Genomic DNA, 10,589 nt, shown 5'->3' on the forward strand with positions numbered 1-10,589 from the left:
CTGAGGGGGAGGGGGGTGAGTCAGAGGAGTTGGGGGGGTGTCACTATAAAATCTGCCTATGTACCCTCTCCCTTCCCTTCCCCCTCTAAGGCTCTGGGGTATTTTACTGGTCTCGCTCATTGACAGGCAATTTTCTACACTGTCTCCCATTACACTCTGTTAGTGATGATTGATCCCCCACTCCCAAGAAAAGCATGCGATCCCCTAAAATTGTCACAGCCTCTCCCCTCATGACTGGTCCCTAAGTTTAAAATAAGAATATCGGCTTGAGGAATATAATTTGCTAATGGCATATTCTTATGTGGATATTAACTGGGAAAAAAGTTTCCTGATTAAGTTCATCTTGCCACTGTTTGATATAAAATTTGCCTTTTAATTCTTAAACAGGTTCATAAACCATTAAGACTAATTCAAAACATAAATGACAACAACTACATTGCCAATTTGGATCCTAATTTAACTTTGTAATTTACAATATTTTCAGTCTCGCGTCTGCAGAAAAAATATTCAGTCTGGGAATTATTGAAATTAAAATCTAAGTGTTTCTTTTAGATAAGTAAAAGGGGAATTCTTTTTTTTAAGTCAATAATGCTAGTAGTTACTTTTCGGTTCCATTTAATATTTCAAGTGAGTAGAGATAGTCGTCCCTACAGCCGATAAGAATTTGATTGTCAACTACAACAGGTGAAGAAAATATTTCACCAGGCAATGAATGAAGAGCTAACAGAACTCCTGAATAAAAATCCAGAATATACAGGGTTCCAACAATTGACAGAGCAAACACTGCCAGTTGAGTGTCACACTTGTCACAATGCCTTGCATTACATGTTGCATTACAGGATATATTGCTGTTCACCATGGCTACAAAAGGACTTGAATACACTATGCAATCAGTTGTAAAACTCCATGAGAGCTCTCCATTTAGTGACAAGCAATACACATGTTTGTCATGAGAGCCAAACACAATACAGTTAGAGAACCTGGAATCATGTTTTTCACTCTGGTACAAAGTCGGTGAACAGAACACTGAAGCTTGAGTCTCAAACTCCCATAGCTTATTACCTTGGCATTCAAAACAATAAACAAATCCATTGACACATGCACAAACTATACCAATAGGTGTCAATAATGGTGATGCAAACACTGACTTCTGATGCTACCAAACATACTGACTGTATGTTTGGTAGCATCAATGGCAAGAAGACAGCCAGTTAGCGTAGCAATGAATACTAGATGTGGTTTCTTACTAATACATGGAGAACTGAAACAAGATCCTCCACCACAGTGTATTACAGCAATGCACTCCCTGTTTGTAACATCAAGGGTGTACAAATGGTGGTCATGTGACCCCACCTAGGCCAATCCAGTCTGTGGGTCAATGCAGGGAGAACTTTTCACAGCTGCACCTGGTTGGAATGTCCAACTTGTTTCACTAGTGAAGCGGTTGAGTACATATACTTGGCCATCATAGCAGCCTAGAAACAAAATATATTAGGTTTCAGTTGATGAGATGGGGAGCAAATCATTGTCCCCGTTATTACGGGGACTTATCCAAGGTTTTTGTTCTTAGGTCTCAGATTGATTTTTCCAGGGCTCCAAATTTCACCTCCAAAACCTTTAAGGTTTTAAAATCAATTTCCTTACTTAATCTACATACATTTCTTGGAACCTAAACTTTGAAAACTTTATTGCTTGAGTTAAGCAGACTTTCGGGACTTCCCAGGACACATAGCCTTTTTCCAGGACATTCCAGTCCTAAAAAATGTCAATATAAAATTCCAAATATTCCAGGACCCATACAAAACCAGCTATTACAGAGGAGGCCATATTAGCTTTCAAGCTTAACCAAAAATTGTCAATTATATTTTTTGCAAGGCATGGTGTTTAATTTGTCTCAGTTTAAGCTAAAAGAAGGGAGGGGATGGAAGGGTGGGGGAAGGTTTGGAAGAAAAGTGAATTAATGAAATGAATAACGAGATAAGCAGCAGGCTCCTTTCTCCTAAGAATGTTTACAATGGATACATATTCTTACATTGGGAAATTTAAAATTGGTAGTGCAAAAAACACTCTAGAGAAAGTGAAAACAGGGTCAATACATGTACTTTAAACACTCAAGTGTACATTCAGATCCTGTAACATAATCACAAGGTTTACCATATTTGCCTAATTTATTCCTGGTTTGCTCCCACAGTGTACTCCTTAGCATCTAAAAACAACATACAATACTTACCCACTACAACATATCTACCACAAAGTGAAAGAGCTGCAGAGGATTCTATTCTGTCCCCCAGTCTACTCTCCCACAGTACTTTGCCATCCCTCAGTCTGATGCACATGAACACATGACTGTGGGAACCAATGAAAACTTCCGCCTCAGACCTCCCTAGTGCATGCACCACAAGAGGTGAGGCATCAATACATTTGTAAAGACAAGCTCGCCACTGACAAGAAACGGAAACTCTCCCTTCTGCAGTGTTAAAATTTCCTGTATCTGGGTTGACAGTCGATGTCAAAAACCAAGCACAGTATTCGTGTCAAGTTTGATAATTTAATCAGTTCACAGGATTTGTTAGTTAAAGACTCGTTTACTCGTGCAACAACTGGCATCCTCTCTTCCGATGGAGTGGCGCAAATTTTTCCTGACTGAAATTCCCTCCTGGGAAATGTATATATCTTCACTTAATCAGGACCGACTTTTCAATTAAAAACCCGGGAAAGATTTATTGCTGCTGGACGTTTCGCAATCATCATGACTCCATTATTAAGAAAATAGTTAAATAGCTTGCAACTAAGGAAAGGTATAAGATAAGCATAAATTGCAATAAACGACCTAAACAAACATCTTGGCGCGGATGGAATCTGTTTGCACGTTCAGTGTTGGTTTACGCATGCGAATGTATAACATTTCTTTAACGAGGCAATCAAATTTGCCGCTACATGATTTTGTGATGATGTGAAATTGCTCAATGAAGCGTTCAGGCATTTCACTATTGTGTTGGAGGGTATAATGTTTGAAAATCGAAGATGACTTTCTGGTGTGCCCTTCTACGCGCTCGTGTAAGTGACCACGTGTATAACCCACATACCCTACATCACACAGGTTACGTTTAAATTCATAGACGAGACATTGTAGGTTGACAATAGGAGGCTTAATCTCGTGTCGTTTCAGTTCTTGCTCAAGCTTAGGGCTTACAAACACGGGTTGAACATTGACGTTCAACTTGGAACTTAGGTTGTTCAGTTGTTGTTTAACATAATTGGCCACGGAAGACTGGTCTTTGAAGGGTAAAACTACTCTCACAGTCTCCGATGGTACATCAGGTGATGGGCAGGGTTTTCCTATTGCAGTAATACCGCGGCAATTGACCGTGCTGTTCGAGGTTTTCCTTAATCGAGCACATGAAGACGTTGGCCAGCAACGGACCATGGGGAGAGCCCACAGCGACTCCATTCGTTTGTTCGTGTAAAACACCGTCAAACTGAAAAAGTTGTTTTTTGTAGCTGCATAACAATAACACCGGACCCTTTATCCGGTTTTGGGATAACAATGAAATCCTTGTCGTGGAGGTACGTCGATGACACCCTGACCGTAATGCCTGATAGGAAAACCGCTGGACAGTTTCTAGATACCCTCAACTCCCCCCATCCTTCCCTCAAGTTTACCATGGAAGTCGACGGGTAGGATCCCTTCCCTTTTTCGGAACTAAATCACTTAACCGTGCACCAAAGATTAAAAGCAAGGTGTACACCAAAAGAACCAACACGGGTCTCCTTCTGCATTTCCAAAGTCGTGCTGACATTAAGTACAAGCGCAGCCTAGTTAACACTATTGTGGATCGCGCTTATCAATTATCTTCTAACTGGTTATTCTTATCGGAGGAATGTGACCGCCATAGAAGGGTTTTTTTCATACCTTGAAATACCCCAAGCCACTGGTTGAATCTACAATCAAGCGGTTCTTTAATCCTCGTAAGGATCATACGTGACAACACCCGCCGCGCCACGACTAGCGCTAAAAAAGCTCCATACAATTCCATACAAGGAATTGTATGAAGCTCTCTGGGATACTTACAGTGTAAGCCCCGTGTGTCCTCTCATGACTCTGGACATTCGATTAAAAAACCTTTAATGTGACCCTAGTATTTTTATGTCCATTACACTCGAAATTGTGAAATTATGAACAAACCGCTTGCTTTAAGTAACCTGCAGCACTGCAGGTACCGTCAAGCGGGCGCCTAAGTTACGCAATGAGATGAAAAATAATAGACAGAGGAAGTAGATTTGTGAGATCGTCATTCTAAATCATGTAGAGTGCGATATAATGAACTGCAACATAACAAGTAGAATCACGAACGTACGTGTTTAAAACACAACTCTCGCAAACAGTAGATTTCGTGATATGTAAATATTATCTTTCTAGTATAATGGCAACTGTTACGTATCCGGTGTGATACATTGCATTGAATTTGAAGTATTTTTTACGTACTTAACAAAAAGGCCGCAAACACAGAATGAAACAAACGTGGTTATGAAACTGAAAGAAGTAATTAAGGGAAGAATAAGGGTGATCATTAGAGTAAATCGGCTGGAGGATTGTTTCTGAACTCAGTTTGATGGTACTCTCTTGCGACAAGGGAAAGACAACTGAAAACAAAATGGGGCAGTGGATGGACATAGGAAACAAAAGAATTATTTTCCTTAGCTCCCGCTATTCTTAAAATGATGTTCATGGGAAAAAGTAAGAAGCGAGTGTTTTATCATCATCAGTTTGGATGGTCTTTTCTGAGTCGGGTAAACCCAACACGATTTTTTCGTAAATAAGACTTGTCTTTGCGATATAAATGGCAGCATCGACGAAAATATTAATGCAAGAAACGAAAATATTCCCAGAACTTCCAAGACTTTATTCTTGACTGTAATCGAGAATTCAGCATCTTTCGAGATTTTTAGACTCTGAAGAGATCATTTGGGGCTCTATTCCAAACGACTGCTGCACGAAAAGCGCGAGGGGCCAACTGACTTCGATCTCAGAAGTCACTTGAATCGATTACGTAATCCTATAAAAGAAGATGCTAATCGCTTGCAAAATCCAATTTTCAACGCTGTTCCTCCTTGGCAAAAAAGGGGATGAATTAACAAATAAATTACTGTAATGATTCGCTTTAGCTCTCGCGTTCCAATAGGCGCCCCCTCTCTGATAAGCACCCCCTTGAATTAGATTTTTATGAATAAGCCCCCCCCCCATAAACACTCGTATCCCAATAAGCGCCTCGATCCTATTACAGTGATAGGACTATCAGAGTACATGGACACCGTGATTAGCATTAATTTCGACTATCTTCCGTTGATTTCTGACGTAAAATAGTGGTCTCAACAGTGGTTGATTTCTGACGTAAAACAGTCTCTCCGCTATATTACGTCCACGTGAGTGGCTGGTCTCTTTAGTCGGGAAGGATCCAGGGAAAACACAAAAGTCATTTTTGCAGTCTTCTTGATTCTTTCCAAATAAACATGAAGGAAACACCTTATATTGTACTGTATTCGTTAAATGGTGCAAAATTACTATTTTGATTCGAACAGCGCGGCACATAAATCAAGCAAGACTTGATATGCTCGTCTGAGCTTTCATATTATACCTTTCATTCTTTTTTATTTCTTTTCCATTTCTTGATACACTGCAATTGTTTTTGTCTCGCCCACATAACGGAATTATGCGAAAATTGTTCATTTCGCGGGTCAAACTAAAAGCCAAAGCGCAATTTGCACGTGTTGCTTGCCTGTGCTAGATTGTTACAAGCCCAAGGGCTTGATGGGATACAGCAAACGAGTTTGTTGCGGTCGACTCTGACTTGGTCTCTCTCAACTTTTCCTTCTTTTCGATGCAGATGGTGATAATATGGCTGACATATAAAATTTGAAGTGGTAAGTACAAACTCTTCACAACGTTTGATGAAAGTTCCGTTTTATCAAAAGCGAATGAAGGATTAAACTGATGTTATCAGACTAAGTTCTTCTGAAACCGGAAGTGTTAATCCTAGATACAAAGTACATCAACTGGCAGCGATACGTTGCCTCAAAAAACTTTTGACTGTCGATGTCACAAACCAAACACAGTATTCGTGCTAAGTTTGATAACTTAATCAGTCCACGGGATTTGTTAGATAATGACTCGTTTACTCGTGCAACATCAGGCACTCTCTCATTCGAAGGAGGGGCGCAGATTATTCCTGACTGAAATTCCATCCTGGGAAATGTACACTAAAACTGAGATGTGCGGAGACATCTGTCGGCCGCTTTTATGGCAAAGATTAAGTGCAACTGTTTTTGTCACGACAAGTTTCCAAACTAAAATACCTGAAAAAGACTATAGTGAAAGACTTAGTTAAAAGGACTAATTAGATATTGATGATAATATTTCCAGTTTCGATTTTATCAAATCGCAACTAAGTGAAAATTACAACCGTGACATGTAAAGAATGCTTTGATATCGCTGTAACAGTTGATACAAGGTATCATTCAGATTTGTTCGGGTAACTGAAGTGGAATTGTTGGGAATGGCCTTTTTTAATAGGAGTTTTATTCTAAGTTAGAGCTGAAAGAGCACGTTTTGTCGATTGGATGGTAAACTTCACTCAAATTTGCATACATTGTGCGTCAGTGGCAGGTGTTTTTAATAAACAAGCATGAGTTATGGATGCTACCAGGAGAGACTTAGAATTATTCAGTTTGCCTGGTTTTCTTTTCTTGAGAGGTCTTTAAATAACAACTTTCAACATTCAACTTGGGTCAGTAGAGGCGATGTCCATCGCTGCAATAGAAAATTGAGTCATCTGGATGGAAGCGAAACTAGCGAGGCTAACAAATCAATCTCAACGAGAACAAGGTGCTTAGGTTACAAATTTTAAATTTGAAATAGGAAACTGGAAACACACAACGTAAAATACAGCTGAATATAACTTTTAAAACACGACCCTTTAAATACACTTTGGAGAACGCTTGGGAGTTACGATCGCCGTTGAGATATTAAGAAAAGTCGTGATTACGATCGGGAAAGTGCTCCGTCATCATTTGGCTTGTGACGTCTCTGAATGCAATAAGTAACAACCAACCCTATTTATCAACCTTATCTTACGATTCGTCCAAAATTCAAACCAAAATAAAAAGAAAAAAATTTGCGAGCCCTATTAGGCCTCCACACGTAGCCAGCGTCATGAGAATATCAACTGTTCGTATTCTCTTGCTTGCGTAAAAGACATCTTAGCAGGTGGTCTTAGGCCCACAAGATACCTTTTAATAGAGGACCCCAAATGATCCCCTTGGAAACAAAAAACGTCAGTGCAATAGCCCGAGCTAATTAAAATGTAAAGAAAATAGAAACATCGACAAAAGACATATAGAGGGAGAAAAACGAGAGGTGAAGCATTTAATTTCGAAATATTAAACATTAGCCTGCTTGCAGACGGTAGTTTGTTTTCAAGCGCGAGATTCAGCGCGGCGAATATTCAGTCGCCATTCTGAACGGGTGGAAGATTTGGGACGAGCGACAAGGCGAGGGGGAGGGGGGAAGTTCTTCTTCCCCTCCCCCTCGCTTTGCCACTTGTCCCAGATCTTCAACTGTCCATTATGGTGACCGAATTTTCATCGTGTTGAGTCTCTTGCCTGCGTACAGACGTCTCCTATTTCCTGACGTCCCTTTTCCCGCGTGCAACAAAGGAAATAAGAGACGTCTACACGCAAGCAATATGTCTTGCACTTGGTTGTTACAAGCCCAAGGGCTTGATGGGATACAGCAAACGAGTTTGTTGCGGTCGACTCTGACTTGGTCTCTCTCAACTTTTCCTTCTTTTCGATGCAGATGGTGATAATATGGCTGACATATAAAATTTGAAGTGGTAAGTACAAACTCTTCACAACGTTTGATGAAAGTTCTTTTATCAAAAGCGAATGAAGGATTAAACTGATGTTGTCAGACTAAGTTTTTCTGAAACCGTAAGTGGTAATCCTAGATACAAAGTACATCAACTGGCAGCGATACGTTGCCTCAAAAAACTTTTGACTGTCGATGTCACAAACCAAACACAGTATTCGTGCTAAGTTTGATCACTTAATCAGTTCACGGGATTTGTTAGATAATGACTCGTTTACTCGTGAAACATCAGGCGCTCTCTCATCTAAAGGAGTGGCGCAGATTTTCCTGACTGAAATTCCATCCTGGGAAATGTACACACCTTCATTTAATCAGAACCGACGTTTCAATAATTATCTCATCTCTGTTACAATCGAATTGTACTCTGGTTTATCGTTGCGTTTGCTCTAATAGTTTCATTAAAATCGATGATTCAACTCTGTTAATTAATAATTTGTATGCATCCAAAGAAACTACAGCTGCAGTTATCAAAGCAGAACAATTTGAACGAAAGTCAAAACTACAACTTTCTCTTCAATGGCGATCCTTCCTGTGTTGTTTCGTAACTACAAGCTTTTAAAGTAGAAATATATGAAACATATTACTTAGGTATATTAAGCATAAATGAAAATGAAATTAGCTTGGATTTTTTAAAGTGGTAATCACATCACGAGATTAACCACATCACGAGATTACTGTGATGTGGTCTGGCCTGTTTACTGGGAAGGGGGGGAGGGGGCATCTGTAAAAATTGCTCCTTTATTAATTGTAAACTGCCGCCGGCAGTCTGGAAAAGTTCCCCGCACAGTGTTGTAAAGCGCGTTAGAGCGTTTGGAAATGCGCTATAGAAATCGATCTATATTATTATTATATTATTATCAAGCTGTCGCAGCCGTAGCGAGTTAAGAATAGTAAAGAATTGAAAATTCCCTAGGAGAAAGTAAATATGATATGTCTAAGTGACTTTAAATCAAACCATTTAGAAAACCCGATCACCATTTTCCTTCATCAAGAAGTTAGATGCAAAATCAAACTAGACTGGAGTGATGGGCCATATTAATATTTGCATAGGTGGTATTTTGAGAACACTAATCGAGTTTTGTGTCTCAGGCGGCGGAATCTTGGTTTGTGAGAGAGCTGGGGGCATGGCCATGGTAATCCTTGATTCATTAACTTTCAATAAAGAACTTGCCAAAAATTAGAGAATTTTGAAGACACATAAAATATAGAGTTTGTTTTAAATTTTACAAAGTAATCATGATACAGTTGTTGTTATTTAAAAGCCCATTTACCTCGTCAATTGTAATCTCTCATTGAAGCAGCACGGATTATTCATGTTTGATAAGTTTTCTTCGAAGGACTCAATGGCATTTTCATCGCTTTATTGTTACTATTACTCGATAATTAATTGGATCTGTTTCCCATTACATTACTTACAAAATTTGCGATTAATAGTACACATCTTTAAGGGAGCTACTGCAGTTATTAAAGCAGTAAAACTATTTGAACTATTTCAGAATAAAACTGAGATGTGCGGAGACATCTGTCGGCCGCTTTGATGGCAAAGATTACGTGCAACTGTTGTTATCACGACAAGTTTCTAAATTAAAATATCTGAAAAAGACTTTAGTGAAAGACTTAGTTAAAAGGCTAATTAGATATTGATGATAATATTTCACAGTTCCGATTTTATTAAATGGAAACAAAGTGAAAATCACAACCGTGACATGTAAAGAATGCTTTGATATCGCTGCTACCGTTGATACAAGGTATCATTCAGATTTGTTCGGGTAACTGAAGTGGATTACTGGGAATAACCTTTTTTTAATATGATTTTGTATTCTCAAGTTAGAGCTGAAAGAACACGTTTTGTCGATTGGATGATAAACTTCAATCAAATTTACATACCCTGTGCGTCAGTGGCAAGTGTTTTTAATAAACAAGGATGAGTTATGTAAATTATGGATGCTACCAGGAGAGACCTAGAATTAATCAGTTTGTCTGTTTTTTTTTTTTCTTGAGAGGTCTGTAAATAACAGCTCTCAACATTCAACTTGAGTCAGTAGAAGCGAAATCCCTCACTGCAATAGAAAATTGAGTCATCTGGAAGGAAGCGAAACTGGCGAGGCTAACAAATCAATCTGAACGAGAACGAGGTGCTTAGGTTGCAAATTTGAAACGTAAAATAGGAAACTGGAAACACACAACGTCAAGTACAGTTGAATATAACTTTTAAAAGGCGATCCTGTTTATGCGCTCTGTAGAACGCTTAGGAGTGACGATCATCTTAGAGATATTAAGAAAACCCGTGATTACGAACGCGAAAATGCTCCGTCATCATTTGGCTTGTGACGTCTCTGTATGCAGTAAGTAACAACCAACCTTTTTTATCAACCTCGTTTTACGATTTGTCCAAAATTCAAAGCAAAATAAAAAGAAAGAAATATATTAGCCTCTTAGGCCTTCTCCACACTTAGCCAGCGTCATGAGAATATCAACTGATCATATTTTCTTGCCGGTGTAAAAGACAGCTTAGCAGGTGGTCTAAGGACCACAAGATGTCTTTTAAAAGAGGACCCCAAGTGATCCCGTTAGAAACAAAAAAAGTCAATACAATAGCCTGATCTAATTAAAATGTAAAGAAAATAAAAGCTTTGACAAAAGACATACAGAAGAAGAAAAA

General features: G+C 39.0%; 1 protein-coding gene and 1 long non-coding RNA gene across 2 annotated transcripts; one reads left to right on the plus strand and one right to left on the minus strand.

Annotated features, from left to right (window-relative positions):
* Positions 1-352: 352 nt before the first annotated feature.
* Positions 353-3,451, minus strand: LOC148722867 (uncharacterized). Its single transcript, XM_088733420.1, has one exon. It carries the CDS (start codon positions 3,449-3,451, stop codon positions 2,831-2,833), a length of 621 nt encoding a protein of 206 aa, XP_088589546.1. The 3' UTR covers positions 353-2,830.
* Positions 3,452-6,688: 3,237 nt separating this feature from the next.
* On the plus strand, positions 6,689-10,313 carry LOC148722868 (uncharacterized). Its single transcript, XR_015991778.1, has 3 exons — positions 6,689-6,883; positions 7,856-7,892; positions 9,017-10,313. It is a non-coding gene; the product is annotated as an uncharacterized LOC148722868 (long non-coding RNA).
* Positions 10,314-10,589: the final 276 nt, after the last annotated feature.

This window comes from Stylophora pistillata, chromosome 9 (genome assembly GCF_964205215.1).
Source record: "Stylophora pistillata chromosome 9, jaStyPist1.2, whole genome shotgun sequence".
NCBI lineage: Eukaryota > Metazoa > Cnidaria > Anthozoa > Scleractinia > Pocilloporidae > Stylophora > Stylophora pistillata.